Source organism: Arvicanthis niloticus, chromosome 17 (genome assembly GCF_011762505.2).
Source record: "Arvicanthis niloticus isolate mArvNil1 chromosome 17, mArvNil1.pat.X, whole genome shotgun sequence".
Lineage (NCBI taxonomy): Eukaryota > Metazoa > Chordata > Mammalia > Rodentia > Muridae > Arvicanthis > Arvicanthis niloticus.
In genome coordinates this window covers 54,874,855-54,892,981 of record NC_047674.1, presented here as the reverse complement: position 1 = coordinate 54,892,981, position 18,127 = coordinate 54,874,855, and the positions used below count along the sequence as shown (strand labels likewise).

General features: G+C 49.2%; 1 protein-coding gene across 1 annotated transcript; it reads left to right on the top strand.

Annotated features, from left to right (window-relative positions):
• The first annotated feature begins 7,200 nt into the window (after positions 1-7,200).
• On the top strand, positions 7,201-16,778 carry Ptcra (pre T cell antigen receptor alpha). The gene is made up of 4 exons (XM_034521135.2): positions 7,201-7,380; positions 13,383-13,703; positions 15,408-15,452; positions 16,138-16,778. The coding sequence occupies exons 1-4, from the start codon at positions 7,302-7,304 to the stop codon at positions 16,305-16,307; spliced, it is 615 nt and encodes a 204-aa protein (XP_034377026.1). The 5' UTR covers positions 7,201-7,301; the 3' UTR covers positions 16,308-16,778.
• The last annotated feature ends 1,349 nt before the right edge of the window (positions 16,779-18,127 follow it).

Genomic DNA, 18,127 nt, shown 5'->3' with positions numbered 1-18,127 from the left:
TTTCCAATGTCGTTGTATCATTCTTTCCCGCCCTTTCTCACCAACACTAGAAAATGGTTCCTTCCAGGAGCAGACCTGAACAGGGGGTCAGGATCGGACCTCCCACACTGTGGCAGGGGACATGCATGTGACTGGGGATCCCATTCTGTGTGAGGAAATCATGGAGAGATGAGGTGACTGGTTCTGCATGCCCATGGTGCTTGTTCTGGTGGCCACAAGGGACACACGGGGATCCTTAACATCTGATGGTTTGTATATGCTTGGCCCAGGGAGTGGCACTGTTGGGAGGTGTGGCCTCTGGGTATGGATCTTAAGACCCTTGTCCTAGCTGCCTGGGAGTGAGTATTCTGCTAGCAGCCTTCAGATGAAGATGTAGAACTCTCAGCTCCTCCTGCACCATGCCTGCCTGGATGCTGCCATGTTCTCACCTTGATGATAATGGACTGAACCTCTGAGCCTGTAAGCCAGCCCCAATTAAATGTCCTTATAAGAGTTGCCTTGGTCATGAGGTCTGTTCACAGTAAAACCCTAAGACAGAAGGTGAGGGTATACTCAGGGTACCTTGATGGTAGCTTGGATCGGCACCCTGGCTGAAAACTGGCCTTGAGACATCACTGTAAGATCACCAAGGTCCAGTACTGATTAAACGTTCAGCCCTTCGTTTCTTCTTATAGGATTTCATTTTGTAGCCCAGGAAGGCCTTGAACTCACCACCCACCTACCTTAGTTGCCTGACTCTGGCATGAACTCCCACACTTGGCCTTCCAGATCTCATTTGCAAAAGTAGAAAGGTAAGAGTTAGTGAGTACAGGGACCTTGAAATGAGTCGGAGACATTATGTATCTCAACGTATCTATATCAATATAGATGTATAGTAACATAAACAAGAGAGACTCCCCCACCCCACCCCCGACAAGGGGGAAAACTCTGGGTGTAAGTTGTTCTTCGACTTTCACACACACACACACACACACACACACACACACACACAAATAAATAAATAAATAAATAAATAAATAAAACTGAGCTGGAGGTGTAGCTGAGTTGACAGAGCATTGGTGTCCATGAAGCCATGAGTTCTGTCCCCAACACTACATAAAACCAAGCACAGTGGTGTGATCTTGTAACTCTAGCACTTGGGAGATGGAGGTGTGAGGGTCAGAAGTTCAAGATGGTGAGAGGGTAGACTGGGCTCCATGAGACCCTGTCTCAGAGACGGGGAGGGGGAGTAAAAGAGAGAGAAGAGGAGAGGAGAACACAGGACCCTTGGAATGCAAGGTTATCCAAGTTCATTTCCACAGATGCCCATCCAAGACTTGGGATTTACTGTCAGCTCCAGCCCCAGGAAGGGGCACTAATGTAGTCTGTTAGTTTGGCTAATTAAAGTCATAAAGTTTTACTAGCAGCCCACAGGTAATAAGCTTGAGATGCTAAGACTTCCCTGGCATCCTATAGAAGGAATCAGAATATTTTGGAGATGAGAATGCTGGACTGGGTTCTCATATGAACTCTGGCCACTCCATCCACATTTAAAGGAGTGGAAGACATTTCCCAAACTAAACCATTCAGAAACATGTAGGTGGGCGGGGTGGGGGGGTGCCTGCCCTGTAATTCTAGCACATGGGAGGTTGAGGCAGGAGAAGAGTAGTCTAAGGCTAACCTGGGCTACTTAGCAAGATGGGGGGTGGGGATGGGGCAAGGGAGAGTGCTGAAGAGATGGCTCAGCAGGTAAAACATTTTCCCAGCAAGCCTGAGGACCTGAATTTGGATCCCTAGCACCCTCCTATAAGTTGGATATGGTAGCATGTTCTAGACCCCTAGTGACCTTAGGCAAGACAGGAGATGGAAACAGGAGATCTCGGAAGCTTGTGGAGCTAGCCCAGAGTGAGCAATGCAAACACCTGGTGCTGGAGAGATGGCTCAGCGGTTAAGAGCACTGGCTGCTCTTCCAGAGGGCCTGAGTTCAATTCCCAGTAAACACATGGTGACTCATGACCATCTGTAATGGGATCTGATGCCCTCTTCCGGTGTGTCTGAAGAGAGCGACAGTGTACTTACGTAAAACAACAAATCTGAAAGAAGAGAGACTCGGGAAAAAAAAAAAAGAAAGAAAAGAAAAGAAAGAAGAGAGACCCTGACTCAAGGTGGAAGGCCAGGGTGCACACCTGGAGTTGTCCTCTGACTCCATTATGTTCTTTCTGTGCAACCATTGTTCACAAACACATCATCATCATATGTATACGATGTGCATCACCTAGAAGAAGGAACACCTAGAAGAAGAAAAGAAGGAAGGAAGGAAGGAAGGAAGGAAGGAAGGAAGGAAGGAAGGGAGAGAAGGAGGGAGGGAGGGAGGGAAGAAAAAGAGACAAGAGAAGAGCTGCCAGCATCCTTCCTTGCTCTGATGGCTAGGGTTGCTGCACAGGTCAGCAGCACAGGACTCCCTGGTCTGCAGTTGATGTCACCCTGGTCATGTAGAAGCCAAATACTGAGATTCTTCAAAGGTGGGATCCAGGCTGAGGATATGGCTCAGGGGTAGAGGGTTTGCCCAGCACACACGAGGCCCTTCATGGCTTGCTAGAATAAATGCTCTCAACGATATAACTTGGTTTTCCTCAGCCTGGGCTCCTCAGCTGGGAACAGGCAGTTAAGGCCCAAGGCAGGGGTTGTGAGCTGCCTGGGTCTTATAGCCGACCTGCAAGTGGCAGGTTCAGGTGGATACATGGGCATCCTTATTCGCCCTGGGTGAGGATCTTTGAGGCCTCAAGGGCAGGGAGACCTTCTGGGGCTTCTGGAGAGAACAGATGTGAGGAGGAGGAAGGGGAAGCTTTCAGACTGACTGTCCCCACTGTCCAAGAGGGAGGCAGGAGCTAGGCTGGGTATGGGTTACCCAGCCAGCAGCTGCCTACACTGCGATCTCTTTTCTGTCCCGAGGCCCCTAGCCCATCTGCACTGTGGTTGCAGAGCCTGGGTCAGCACTTCCCCAGACTGGAGAATGACAGAGGCAGAGTCGTTAGGGACACCTGCCTCCCCTCCTCCCACTCCAGGGCGGGAAGCCACCATGCTGCACCTGGGCCCAGCAAGGCCTGGGAACACATGGAGACCACAGCACCCAAAGCCATCACCACGCCCCCAACCCAGGTCCTTGCAAGGGATCAGGAGAGGGCAGGCAAGTGGCCATTAAAACTGCCCTCCAAGCACAGTGGCACAGTGGGGTGAAGCTGGCATGAAAATAAAGAAGAAGAAGAAGAAGAAGAAGAAGAAGAAGAAGAAGAAGAAGAAGAAGAAGAAGAAGAAGAAGAAGAAGAAGAAGAAGAAATAAATCTGTGTCTAGAAGAGACAGCAATGTGTAATCCAGCGCCTTCAAGGGTCAGGAAGGGCTATTCTGCAACTACTCTCAGGTTAGTTAGTTCCTGTGGGCTTTACTCACACCAGACTTGTCTCTTATCAGGGAGAGAAGCTGGGGTGGGTAATATTAAACTAAGCCCCTGCGAGCGCTCACACAATTGTTTTGCTTTTATTTTCCTTCCCGTTTTGAGGCAGGGCCTCGCACTGCAGTCCTGGCTGGCCTGGAACCCTCTGGCTTGCTGCCGGAAGCACAAGCATACTCCCTAAGCTCAGTTCCAATAGAAAGCAGAATTCAGGCAATCTGAATTCTCTAGACATGGGGGCACTTTCTAGGTTTGAAATTCATTTACTGGTCCCTAAAAAAACAACCAAAGGGGCTGGAGAGATGGCTCATTAGTTGAGAACACTGGCTGCTCTTCCGGAGGACTGTGGTTCAATTCCCACCCACACGGCAGCTCTCAGTTCAGATTCCCTGGAACTGACACCCTTACACAGACATACATGCAGACAAAACACCAATGCACACAATAAACAAACAAACACCCAACAACAAAAGACTACAGGTTTGAAAAAAAGTCAGCAGCCATGCAAGCCTGGAGGTGACAGACAACGGATCAGCATTCAAGACTACATGAGAGCCTTTGAAAATAAGTAAGTAGGCAGTGGTGGCGCACACCTTTAATCCCAGCACTTGGGAGGCAGAGGCAGGTGGATTTCTGAGTTCGAGGCCAGCCTGGTCTACAGAGTGAGTTCCAGGACAGCCAGGGCTACACAGAGAAACCCTGTCTCAAAAAACCAAAAAAAAAAAAAAAAAAAAAAAAAAAAAAAAAAGAAAATAAGTAAGTAAATAAACAAGGCCTTATTCTCCGTGTCACCACACATTAGGGAATTGCAGCCAAACTATAATTTGCTATTTCTCACATCCACCCACTTAGAATAGCTATCCTGACCCTAGGAATCAGCTAGAATTGGTGGCAGGGGCCTGTAACCAAAAGCACTTGGAGGATGAGAGCAAGAAGAGGAAGAGTTGTGTCCATTCTGGGCAATGTCATGATATCCTGCTCAGAAAGAAAGAAAGAAAGAACTAACAAAAGAAAGAAAGAAAGAGAAAGACAGAAAAGAAGAAGAAAAAGAAAAGAAGGAAGGAAGGGCTGGAGAGATGGCTCACAGGTTATTAAAAGCAGTCTACCGAGTGAGTTCCAGGACAGCCAAGGCTACACAGAGAAACCCTGTCTCGAAAAACCAAAAAAAAAAAAAAAAAGAGCATTTGCCACTCTTCTGGAACGCTTGTTTGGGTTGTTTTTGTTTTTTGTTTTTTTTCAGAGACAGGGTCTTGTCTGGCCCAGGCTGGTCTGAAATTCTCTTTGCAGATGAGGATGGCCTTGAATTTCTGACACTTTATCTTTTTATTTTGGTTTTTTGAGACAGGGTTTCTCTGTGTAGCCCTGGCTGTCCTGGAACTCACTCTGTAGACCAGGCTGGCCTCGAACTCAGAAATCCAACTGTCTCTGCCTCCCAAGTGCTGGGATTAAAGGCGTGCCCCACCACTGCCCAGCTGAATTTCTGACACTTTTGCCTTGACCTCAGTTCTCTAACTGCAAGCACACCCCTCACCTGGTTTATGCTGGTTCCTGTTGGAACCCAGGGCTTCAGGAATGGCAGGGAAGCACGCCACGGACTGCCTGCTCAGCTCTTTTGAGGCTGTGGGGGGAAGAGGGGTGCAACGAGTGGGTCCCCATGTCAAAAAATAAGTCCCGCCAGGCATGGAGGGGCATGCTTTTAATCCCAGCACATGGCAAGCAGAGGGCATCCTTGTAAGTTTGAGACCAGCCTGGGCTACCCAGGAAAACTCTGTCTCAAAACCAAATCAATTCAATACTGCCTTCAACCTTGGCCGGAGAAATTTCTTCTGCAAGGGGGAGCAGCTGATGCAGACTCAGAACTGGCCTGAACGCTAGGACCAAGCAACAATTGCATTCTCAGCTCCGAAGAAGGTGTCTACATCAGCCCACACACTGCCCGAGGCCCACGGAACATCGTGGAAGCAGGGCTGGGAAGAAGGTGGGAGCCAAAAGATGGGGGAGGCAAGCTGGGAAAACGTCGGCCGCCGCCCTGGAGGCAAGCTGGGAAAACGTCGGCCGCCGCCCTGGTGAGCGCAATGCAGCTGCGGCTGCCTGCACAGGACTCTGACAAGACTAGCCAACATTCCAGCAAGCACTGCTAACTGGACTCACTGGGTTATTTAAAAAGAGAGAGAGAGAGAGAGAGAGAGAGAGAGAGAGAGAGAGAGAGAGAGAGAGAGAGAGAGAGAGAGAGACCTCATCAAGTTTGTAGAAAGCCAGCTGTGGGGTGTGTGGGGAGTGGGGGAGGAGAAGAGCGAGTAGACACAGGCATGAAACTGCCAAGGAATAAATAAATTAAATACAGAAAGAAAAAACCAACACCTGGGAGGTGAGGGCCGGAGGTGCAAGGTCAGCATTGGCTATGGAGCAAACTCAAGCTGTGCTGCGTGAGACTGTGTCTCCAAAGAACCAAGGGAGGGCCTGGAAGGATGGCTCAGCAGTCAGCAGCATATATCGCTCTGACTGCTGAGCCATCCTTCACCATCCATATCACCGAGGACCTGAGTTTGGTACCTATGTCAGGTGGCTCACAAGCCTCTGTAACTCCGTCTCCTGGGGTCCAATGCCTTAGACACACAGATACACATACTTAAAAACAATTGTGTGTGTGTGTGTGTGTGTGTGTCTGTGTGTGTTGAGTCAGGGTCTCTCTATGTAGCCCCCTGACCATCCTGGAACTCACTTTGTACTTGAGCTCACAGAGATCTGTCTCTGTCTCCCAAGTGCTGGGATTAAAGGTATGCCCCACCATGCCAGGCACTGATAAAAATTCTAAAAGCAGCTTTGTGTGTGGGGACATGGGCCAATGGCAGGGTGCTTGCTTAGCCTTCAGGACACCCTAGGGATTCACCCCCCTAACATAACAATTAAGGTGAAATAGTAAGAACAGAGGTGGCTGTAACCATATGGCAAGAGGTTTTCTGGGCATCTTTTAAATTATAGGAACAGCAGCAGAGGCTCCGTGGTTAAGAGCACTGGCTGCTCTTTCAGAAGACCTGGGTTCAATTCCCACTCCCACATGGGGCTCACAGCCATTGGTAACTCTAGTCCCATGGGATCCAATGTTGTCTTCTGGCTTCCTTGGACACCAGACACATACATGCTACATATATATACATATATACAGATACATATAAGCATATAGATAGGCAAAACACCCATACCCATGAAGGAGGTATGGAAGGGGGAGGAAGAAGAGGAGAAGGTGAAAGAGGAGAAGCTGTTCAACCTTGGCCCTGCCAGCCGTGACCTTGGGCAGGTCACTCTGTCTGAACCTCGGTTACTCATCTGTGAAATGGAGCAACTGGAGGATGTCGTAACGAGCTGCATGTGGAGTCCGCCATCCCACCCCCCTGGGGCTCTCTGTCCAGTGGATGGCGATTGCTCTCCTGTACAGCCAGGGACTAGGCTTGGGAAAGGCCCTGAGAATCTGGGGCTGGTGGCACACACCTTTAATCCCAGCCAGTACTCCGGAGGCAGAGGCAGGTGGATATCTATGATTTGGAGGCTAACCTGGTTTACACAGTGAGTTCCATGCAAGCCAGGGCCACACAGTGAAGACCTTGTCTCAAAGAGAAGAGCCTCTGAGGACTGTGAAGTGTTCTTCAGACAGGAAGGAGGGTATGAGAGGGTGGGCACCTAGCTCCTGGGAGAGTTCCCCGACACCCCTCCTCCCCAGAGAGAACTAGGGGGTAGGGCAAAGCAGCTGAGGTACAGTACAGCTGAGCCTCCTCTCCTAGCCCACACCCCAGAGCTGCAGCTGGGCCTGTGGCCTGGGAGCCAGACTAGGGGAGCCTCCCCCCGCAGCAGGTAGCTCACAGCTGCAACTGGGTCATGCCTCTTCACCAGTGGGCCATGGCTAAGACATGGCTGCTGCTTCTCCTGGGCCTCAGGTGTCAGGCTCTACCTGCAGGTAAGTCCCTCTTGCTTTCTCTCCTTGGCTCTCACTGAGCCCATCTCCTGGTACCAGCTGAGTCTCCAGAGCACTGCATGGGATCCATGGTCCTCTGGTTCTGACGTCTCATGTCCTTCTAAAAATGGAGGGTTGCTAGGATCTGCTGTCCCTCTTGGAAACAGAGATGGAAAGGCATCCTCTGCTGGTAATGTAGGCCTGTAGCCCCAGCTGGTCAGCAGGCTAGAGGACAAAGTAGAAAGCCAGTCTGGGCAACTTAATGAGGGCTTGTCTCAAAAGAAAATGTAAAAGGGGGATGGGGAGTGGAGCCCAGTGGTAGAGCACTTGCCTTGCTAACCTGCACGAAGTTTAGGCTCAACCCCAGAACTGACTCATAAAGGGGAAAAGTTGGACGGAACCCACAGAAGTTGGAGGTTCGTGGAGCCAGGGCTGTGCTGTAGACTATAGGTGATACACCATGGAAAACACTGGGAGGTCCTGGGCTGTCCTGCCGGCCCTCAGAGTATCGCCTTCCAACAGGGACCACAGTGTCTCAAGTTCTCTTCCAACTCAGGGAAGGCGGCAAGACGGCAGCGTCTTGGCCAGTCTTTAGCTCCAGTTACCAAGGATCAAGCCAAGGATCCCAGACCATCTGAAGCATGGACATGTATGGTGGGAGTCTTGGACTTTTGAGTCAGGGGTCTACTAGGCTCGCCCCAAGTGTGTCATGGAGATTTCCTTGCTCAGGAGATGGCTCAGCAGGAGGCCTGTGTAGTGAGAGTTCTGGTTTATTTAAAAACCCAGGATTGTTCTATGAATATGTTTCTGTTTTAATCCTGGGTGTGGGATATGGGGCTGCTTCAGTTTGTCTACGGCTGTTAACTACGATAGTCTCGTGTTGGGGGTGGGCATGATTTTTGCCAACTGCAGATCTTTAATTCTGGGAACTCTGGAGAGGGTATGAGGGGAAAGTCCCTAGAGGTGACTGCTGACAATGAAGACTGGGCTTGCCCAAAGGAACTCATCCACCCTAGTCAGCAGGAAGTAGCCTATAAAGGACAGCCCCCTTTCTACTCCAACCTTCTCTCTGTTCTACCCAGGGTTGGGGATTGGAAGGGAGGTAGAGGCCAACTAGCCTGGGCTTTGGGACAGAAGTGCTTGGGGGTGAAGAGAAACAATCTGGGAGTCACTTCAGGAGGCTGAGGGCCCAGCCTTCTCTAGTCCCTTCGTTTGCAAGGCCTTGGTAATATTAACACAAATGGTATGCCCTAAAGCTTGGGCTGGAGAGATGGCTCAGTGGTTAAGAGCACTGGCTGCTCTTCCAGAGGTCCTGAGTTCAATTCCTAGCAACCACATGGTAGCTCATAACCATCTGTAATGTGATCTGATGCCCTCTTCTGGCATGCAGGTGCACATGCAGATAGAACACTCAAATACATAAAATAAATCTTTAAAAAGATTATTTACCAAAGCATTACATTTGCAATGCTCTTCACAGGAGAGCTGAGCCTCAGGCGATTGATTAAGGGGTTTGAGTCAGAGCCCAACCTTGGCTCTGTCTGAGGTCTTGTCCTACACTTGGTCTACTGTGTCATATGGGAAAAATTTTGGACATTCTTCAAGGCAAAGCCTCGCTGGCACCCTGGGCCATTTCTTTACCCTGGCCACACAAGAGTTCATAGTGTCTATGTCCAGTTGTTAATATTGGAGAGTTTACTTACATTAAGGAAGCACAGGTCTGACTCTGCAGGTTGTACTCTGATCTCCACAGGTGCATGCACCACTGGCGCCCTCTCTCTTCTCTCTCTTATGCACACAAAGTAAATTTTGTTGTTGTTGCTGTTGTTGTTGTTTTAAGACAGAGTTTCTCTGTGTAGTCCTGTCTGTCCTGGAACTCACTCTAGATCAGGCTGGGCTCGAACTCAGAGATCTGCCTGTCTCTGCCTCCTGATTTCTGGGATTAAAGGAATGCGCCAACATAGCCCCGACATACAAAGTAAATAAATGTTTTGTTTTTAAAATATTATAAGAATGTAATTGAAGCCGGGCAGTGGTGGCGCACGCCTTTAATCCCAGCACTTGGGAGGCAGAGGCAGGTGGATTTCTGAGTTCGAGGCCAGCCTGGTCTACAGAGTGAGCTCCAGGACAGCCAGGACTACACAGAGAAACCCTGTCTCAAAACAAAAACAAAACAAAAACAAAAAAACCAAGAATGTAATTTAAAAAAATAGATTCATTTATTTATTTTATGAGTACATTGTTGTTGTCTTTAGACACACCAGAAGACGGCATTGGATTCCATTATACATGGAAGCGCTGGGAATTGAACTCAGGACCTCTGGAAGAACAGCCAGTGCTCTTAACCACTGAGCCATCTCTCCAGCCCAGTAAATTTTTTTTAAGAGGAGGAAAAAGTGGGGCTGGAGAGATGGCTTACTGGTTAAGAGCACTGGCTGCTCTTACAGAGGACATGAGTTTCATTCCCAGCAACTACATGGTGGCTCACAACCATCTATGACTTCAGTCCCAGGGGGTCTGATGCCCCTTGTAGCCTGTGCAAGCACTGCTTGTGTGTGGCGTATGGACAGACTTGCTGTCAAAACATTCATACATGTAAAATAAAGTAAAATCTAAAAATAAAAATAAAAAACAGAATAAAACTCCATGCTGGGGGTTGGGGGCACAACTCTGTTGAGAGAGTTTAATCCCTAGTACATGGCATGCTGTGTGCTAAATCTTCTCTTTGGGGTGTGTGCATGCCTGTAATCCCACTACTCTGGAGGTGGAAGCAGGAGGATCCAGAATTCAAAGTGGTCCTTGATTGTATGAGGAGTTTGAGGTCAGCCTGGGCTTCATTGTAAGAGGTCTCGCTGGGCAGTGGTGGCGCATGCCTTTAATCCCAGCACTTGGGAGGCAGAGGCAGGCGGATTTCTGAGTTCAAGGCCAGCCTGGTCTACAGAGTGAGTTCCAGGACAGCCAAGGCTATACAGAGAAACCCTGTCTCGAAAAACAAAAAACAAAACAAAAAAAGAGGTCTCAAAAGCAAACCAAGATGAAGCAGAAAAAAAACCAAATTTGAATATGGGAAAAGGTTAACCATTTGTTAACTTATATTATTGCTAGCTCATCCCCTATACGGCGATATTCTGTCTTCTCATCTCGCCCTGGTGCTAGGGACCAAACCGGGGCTTCACCTGAGCCTCATCTCTTCCTCCTGTCATTCATATTAATTCTTAAATGTCACATATGTGCATGGGTGGGTGCATGAGTCTGGCGGTCATAGGCCAACTTCCAGGAGTCAGGTTTTTGTCTTCTACCAGGAAGGCTCCTAGGTTTGAACTCAGATTTGGAAACACGCCCTTCCTCAGTGAGCCATCTAGTCAATTCTCATTTTAAACAGCTCAGCTTAATATGCCTCATGCCACACAGCTCCCCCGTCCGGCTGCAGCCCCCCCGTGTTCTGGGATTATAGACATGGGTACCCACATCAGGCTTGGGTACTTTTTCCAAGAAGGGACATTCCAGGTATATTTGAAGCTTCCTCTGCTCTCACCCCAGGTCCTCCTTCTTCCTACCCCCCACCCCCAGAGGTACCAGCTCTCCTTAGGCAGCACAACGTGGTATTATAACCACTTGTTTATAAAGCTAATGCCTTTCCCACAGGACAAAGCTCCTCGAAGGCCCAGGCAATGTCAGTCTCAATTTTATATACACAGCAGCTGGCAGAGGAAGGAGTCGCTGGGTTGTGGTGGCACACAGCTTTAATCCTAGCACTTGGGAGGCACAGGCAGGGCCACAGAGAGAAACCCTGTCTCAAAAGGGGTGGGGGTGGAGCACAGAAAGGATAGAGGAATGGAGGGCAGGAAGACCAGGAGGATGGAGGGTGGATGAATTATAAGAGAAAGGTGGAGATAGCTCAGTGAGTCAGAACTCTGGCTGCACAATCATGAGGACCTGAGTTCAAATCCTCAACAGCCATGTGAAAAGCTGTGCATCGCTCTAAGTGTGCTTGTAAACCCAGCACTGGGCAGAGCAGAGACAGGAGGATCACACTGGGGCTTGCTGGATGCAGACCTAGCTCCAGGTGCAGTGAGAGACCCTGTCCTAAGAGAGCAAAGGGACAGATGATGGAAAGGTCAGTTAATATCCAGTCTCCATGCACAAACAGAAAGTCCATTCCTATCCACACACCTGTACATACACAAACACACATACCACAGACACAGCACATACACACACACAGGAAGTAGAAACGTAATGGGTTCTTGGAAAAGTCAGTTGTATTGGACGGTGTAGTGGGAGATATTTAAATCTCCAACCCAAATATGACCGGTCAATGAAAACACAACTCAGTAATTATGAATATATTCTGTAAGCCTAGATTGGGCAGATACCCCTACACTACCCTGTTCCCCAGCTATGAGACCCTTATAACTGGAGGATTTTCCAGACCCTGCGTCTGTCCTTCTACCTCCTGCTTCCCAGTCGTCCTCTCCTTTGTCATCTTCCTTCTCCATTGTCTTTCTCCGGTCCTCCTCCCTGCTCTCTTCCACCAAACTTTATTTCACCTCCCCTTCTTCTGCCCAATCACTGGCTCCAGCCTTTATTTTACAAACTAAGATGGGCAGAAGGTTCACTAGAATTCACCTGTGTAATGACTCACACCTCCTCTGCAGCCCTTCACAGGAAAGGGGAATTAGTATTACAATACAAGGCCGGGGCTATCCACACCAGGATGGTGTTCTGTTAACACCAGCACATGAAAGGACACATGATGAAGGATTCTCCTCTAACAACACACACATATTGGTCCACCTTACACAGAGTAGCTGAACTCCATTTGTCGTTTTTTTTCTACTTCCTTGGATTCATGCTGCTTGGCAGAGTGATGTCAGCTGAGACAGACGCACGTGCTGAGGCACGACATATGCTGACCCAAGACCTGTGGCGTTTGGTGGGATAGAAACAGGACTCAACAGAGGCCGAGCGAGGCTTGCTGGTCCAGCTGGCTGTGCAACACTTGTGTGTCTCGCATCTTCACGGATCTCCACTTCCCTGAGAGAGGCACAGCAGACTTCCCCCGGCATCCCTGCTGGTCCCTCCTGCTGACTAATGCTGAGCCAAGCCTGAGACCAGGCTGTCTCTGCTAGGCTGTGCCACCAATACTGCTAGTCCAACATTACTGAGCTGAACTCCTGGTCTATCCCTGAAATGTTTTTCAGTGGATTGCGCTGCTGCTGCTGACCTGTTAACTGAACGGCTGATTTCCTGATAACATAGACAGGAGTTGCTCCAAAGAACCATTTCTTAACAGGTCCACTTCCTCCCACATCCTTTCATTCCCACTACCCCTGGTAGATGATGGTGGGCTACAAGAGAGGTTAAAGCGTTGAAGGACTATTATTAAAAAATAAGGTTTGAAAAAATTAAAGTTACACACACTAAAAAGAAAGAGAGAAGGAAAGGTCTCGGCTGGCGTCTGGCTACTCTGTGGTTCTTTTCTCTTCCACCCTTCTTCACTCTTTCAACCCCTAACACCACATAGAAGAGAAAGAAGACTAGGAAGGAGAGGTGGACGCTGTTGTTAGACTGCTCCTGATACTGCTGGTTAGCGGCACCACGCTGGGGCAAGTTTGCCCTTCGCTATCAGGATGTCTAATTTCTTCTTTTCCTTTCTTCTTTGTGCATGACTACTTAGCAAACCGTGACTGACAGCAACCAACCAACAACCAACCAACAAACAACAACCACCCACCTACCAACCACCCCATCTCTCGGAGCCCTAGTATTCATACGCCCTGTAAAAAGTCCCCAGAATTCCAAACGTCACACGATTGCAGAAACTATCTGCAGCTGGTAAAACTAAGCCCCCTACTAGAGCACGGAGCAAACCACAGTCAGCCGCTGTGGAGAATCTGAAGCGTCCCCACGTCCCCACGTCCCCACGTCCCCACACCTGGGATTAAAACGAAAGCACATTCCTACTTCTGTTTTTAAAGAAACCAAAATTCTCACTCTTGCAGGCATCGCTGGCACCCCCTTCCCTTCTCTGGCTCCACCCATCACACTGCTGGTGGATGGAAGGCAGCACATGCTGGTGGTTTGCCTGGTCCTCGATGCAGCACCCCCTGGCCTTGACAACCCTGTCTGGTTCTCAGCCGGCAATGGCAGTACACTAGACGCCTTCACCTACGGGCCCTCTCCAGCACCAGATGGCACCTGGACTAGCCTGGCCCAGCTTTCCTTGCCCTCTGAAGAGCTGGAAGCCTGGGAGCCCTTGGTCTGCCACACCAGGCCTGGGGCTGGGGGCCCGAACCGAAGTACAGCCCCTCTCCAGCTGTCAGGTGGGGATGGAGCCTGGGGTCCTGTCCCTCTCCATACTGTGGGGCCAGGACATGTGAGGGAAGAGAGGGAGGTGCTGGGCGTGAGGCGGGAAGACTCATGTAGAGTGGCTGGACGCCATGATTCCTGGGCTTTGCAGCTGTGATGGACGGTTCAGGTTCTCTCTGGAGCCATTAATCCCAGCACTTGAGAAGTAGAGGCAGGAGAGGAAGATCAGGAGTTCAAAGCTATCCTTGGCTGCATAGTGAGTTCAAGGCCTGCTTGGGCTACATGAGACCCTGTCTCAAAAACCAAAGCAAAAGCAAATCTAGGCTCTGATTTGTGATTGTTAAGAGATAATAATAACTCTTAGCCGGGCGGTGGTGGCACACGCCTTTAATCCCAGCACTTGGGAAGCAGAGGCAGGCGGATTTCTGAGTTCGAGGCCAGCCTGGTCTGCAGAGTGAGTTTCAGGACAGCCAGGGCTACACAGAGAAACCCTGTCTTGAAAAGCAAAAAACAAAAACAAACAAAAAACAAAACAAACAAACAAACAAAAAAAAAAAACAAAAGAGAGAGAGAGAGAGAGAGAGAGAGAGAGATTAATAACTCTCCATTGGTTATCCATAGGTGCATATGTACATTTGTTTTATATATATATAATCTATAAACAGTTCATATAGATGTAAACAAAGCCTGAAAGCAAACAATAATTTTAAAAAGCCCCAATATAACAACTTTATTCTGTGCCAAGCACTGCTCTAAATGTTTCATTCTCATTTTATTTTTATTACTTATCTAGTTAGTTAGTTACTTTTCCAAGACAGGGTTTTTCACACAGCTTCTTTGTGTAGCCCTGGCTGTACTGGAACTCTGTAGACAAGGCTGGCCTCAAACTCCTAGAGTTCTGCCTACTTATTTTAAGTTTTTTTTTTTTAAAGATATATTATTATTTTAAATTCTCTCTCCTCTCTCTCTCTCTCTCTCTGTGTGTGTGTGTTTATGGTTTTTTGGAACAGGGTTTTCTGTGTAGCCTGGGCTGTCCTGGAACAGGTTGGCCTCGAACTCAGACATCCTCCTTCCTGCCTCTGCCTCCTGAGTGCTGGGATTAAAAGCGTGTGGCACCGTGCCTTGCTTCCAGGTTTTTACTGAGGATGCTGGGGATCCAACTCAGGAAAGCTCCTTAGCAGCTAAGACTTCTCCTCAGCCAAGCTGACTAGGCTGGCTAGCTAGTGAGTCCTGAGGGTCTGCCTGTGGGCACCTCCCTCAGTGCTGGATTGATTATAAATGTGGGTTACCATTACTTGTTTGTTTGTTTGTTTGTTTGAGACAGTTTTTTTTTCTGTGTCGCCCTGGCTGTCATGGTTTTTTTTTTGTTTGTTTGTTTGTTTTTGTTTTTTTTTTAAATGGGTCCTGGGGATAGAACTCGGGTCCTATGCTTGTATAGCAAACACTGTCATGGTTGAGCATTTGGGTCATCTCAGTAATGCCTTGCCTACAACAGAAGCTGTAAAAGCATAGGTTCCTTGTGGGAGGGGCCTGCCATGTCTCTCAGGGCTGTCTGTCAGGCAGGGAGGTGGGAATGGCTCCTTAGGACTTGCTAACAAGTGGGTTCACGGTCTCCACATATGTCCACATGCCCTGCAAGTTGACCAGGGCTGGGCATAGGTCTGGGACTGTGAGCTGCCCACCCATCCCATAATACCCATTTCCTTCTTAACTAACAGGGGAAGCTTCCACAGACAGGACCTGCTCTCAGGCGCCTCTCAGGGGTAAGTGGTCAGCAGGTGAGGGAGGGATGGTGGCTGGGAACAGAAGTCCGAGTACTGGTACCTAGCAGGTGGCACTCAGCTCTAATTCAACCATGGGTCCCATGAGGTTGGGGACTGAGACGTTTCCAGTTAAGGAACTGCTTTGTTGGGGGCTAGCCTGGGTTTCAGCCTTCCCTGGGATAAGGTGGGGAATTTGGATCCTAGCCTAATTCCTGGAACCCAGTTGAGCAGCGCCAATGAAAGCTAAAATAAGGGGCCCGATGGCTCCTTGGGTAGGGGGGTGACAGGCGGTCTCAGTATGAAACCCTATGTGTCATTTAATTACCTGAGGTGCTGGGAAGAGCACTGGCTAATAATAATCACAGCGTCCATTTCTTGCCCAGAGACACTGAACTCCTTCCTCTTTGTATCACATGCTGATTCCTGCCAGCCTGCCTCCCCTGACAAGTAAAATGATGGCTAAGCAGAAAGAAGACACTAATTATTACCAGTAGAAACTAAGGCTAGACAAACACGAGGAAGGAATCTCCTTGGAGAAGGAGGTGGAGGGAGGGAGGGAGGGAGGGAGGGAGGGACAGAGAGAGAGAGAGAGAGAGAGAGAGAGAGAGAGAGAGAGAGCAACACAGAGGACAGGCCCTCCCTGTTGTGAGGTCCTGGGGACTCCTAATGGCTCCTTCTTCTGCAGAGACACGGCGTCAGGTCCTGCGGCTGAGCGTTGTGCGTCTGCTCCTCTTCAAGCTGCTTCTGCTCGATGTGCTCCTGACCTGCAGCCGCCTCTGTGTGCTGGCGGGCCAGCACCTACGGCCACCAGGCTCATGCAAGCCCCTGCCTCCCACCCACCAAATTTGGACATAGTAATGAGTCTGTGAGCTTAGGTCTTACCCACCCCTCTGAGCCCAGGATGGTGATGCCGGACACTACTGCTCCCTGGGGCAGGAAACACAAAGCCCAGGCTGTGGGAAGGCCAACTGGACCCAGAGCTCATGATCTACGCGTCCCCCCCCCCCCAGTGTTCCTTGTTCAAACTGGGGAGGGGTTCTTTTTGTTTTTCTATATGTGGTCTACCTCTTCCTGTAAATAGAGTTATCAGGGACTGGACCCTTGCCTCCCCTCCCAGGCTGAGACTTTGGAAGGAAAAGGACTATGTCTCTCCCATCAGACAGGGCAGGAGGGTGTGCCAGGTAATTGGCTTATACAACACAAACACATCACAAAGCTTTTCATTTGTGTGTCTGGGGGACATGGTGTGGTACCAGACATAGAGGAAGCAGCCATCTGGGTAGGCTCTCTGGAGAAAAAGTAGGAACCTGGAAATTGCAGCTTGAGTCTGGGGTCTGGGGAGGGGTTGCAAGGATTCTCTCCTTCCACTACTGTCAGTCACTGGACAAGGCTCCTTTATGTTCCCTGACCCTGGCAAACCTCTGTGAGAGGGCAGAGTGGAGCCAGGGATTCAGGGGGTAACGCTTAGCTTCTCACTTGCACAGACTTGACGGAAGCGAGCAGGGCCAGGATTCCTGGGGTATCAGGATCGTATCCAACAGCACCAGCAGAAGTCAGTAATTGCAAACCTACGCACTATTAATTAAAGATCGTTATTCATTTAACAGATATTCACCCAGCATCAGCTAGGATGCCAGGTGCTACAGAGGTTTGGTGTCTTAGCGTTTTACTGCTGTGAACAGACACCATGACCAAGGCAACTCTTTTTTTTTTTTTTTAAGATTAAAGAATTTTTTTTTAGATTTATTTATTTTATGTATATGAGTACACTGAAGCTAGCTGTCTTCAGACACACCAGAAGAGGGCATCATGACATCACAGATCTCATGACAGATGGTTGTGAGCCACCCTGTGTTTGCTGGGAATTGAACTCAGGACCTCTGGAAGAGCAGTCGGTGCTCTTAACCGCTGAGCCATCTCACCAGCTCCCGGCAACTCTTACAAAGGAAAACATTTCATTTGGGCTGGCTTACAGATCAGAGGTTCAGTCCATCATCATCATGGTGGGAAGTGTGGCAGCGTGGGGACAGACAGGATGCTGGAGAGGTAGCTCACAGTCCTACATGAGGTGCTTGAGAGTTCTACATCTGCCCCCACAGGCAGCAGGAAGAGAGAGTGAGCCACTAGGCCTGGCTTGAGCTTCTGACACCTCAGAGCCCACCTCTAGTGACACACCTCCTCCAACAAAGCCACACCTTCTAATAGTGCCACACCCCATGGACCTATGGGGGCCATTTTTCAAAACTACCACATTTGGCTTTGTTGGGTTTCTCTTGTTCCCTAAAGAGAGCCCATGCATGGAGCTCCCACAGGGGAGAAGGAGAGAGGGATTTACTTCCAACTACATGTACTTGTGTGTGTGTGTGTGTGTGTGTGTAGGTGACTATGGGAGTCAGAGGTGGAGCTGGAGTTATAGATGGTTGTGAGTCATCAAATGTGGGTGTTGGGTACCCAACAATCTCTGTGAGATTATCTCACAGAGATGGATCTCTGATCTGTAAGCCAGCCAGTGTGAAATATTGTCCTTTGTAAGAGTTGCCTTGGTCATGGTGTCTGTTCACAGCAGTAAAACCCTAAGATACCACACTTCTGTAGCACCTGGCTCCTAGCTGATGCTGGGTGAATATTGCTGATTCTTTTCTTCCTTCCTTCCTCTTCTCCCTTCCGCATCCTTC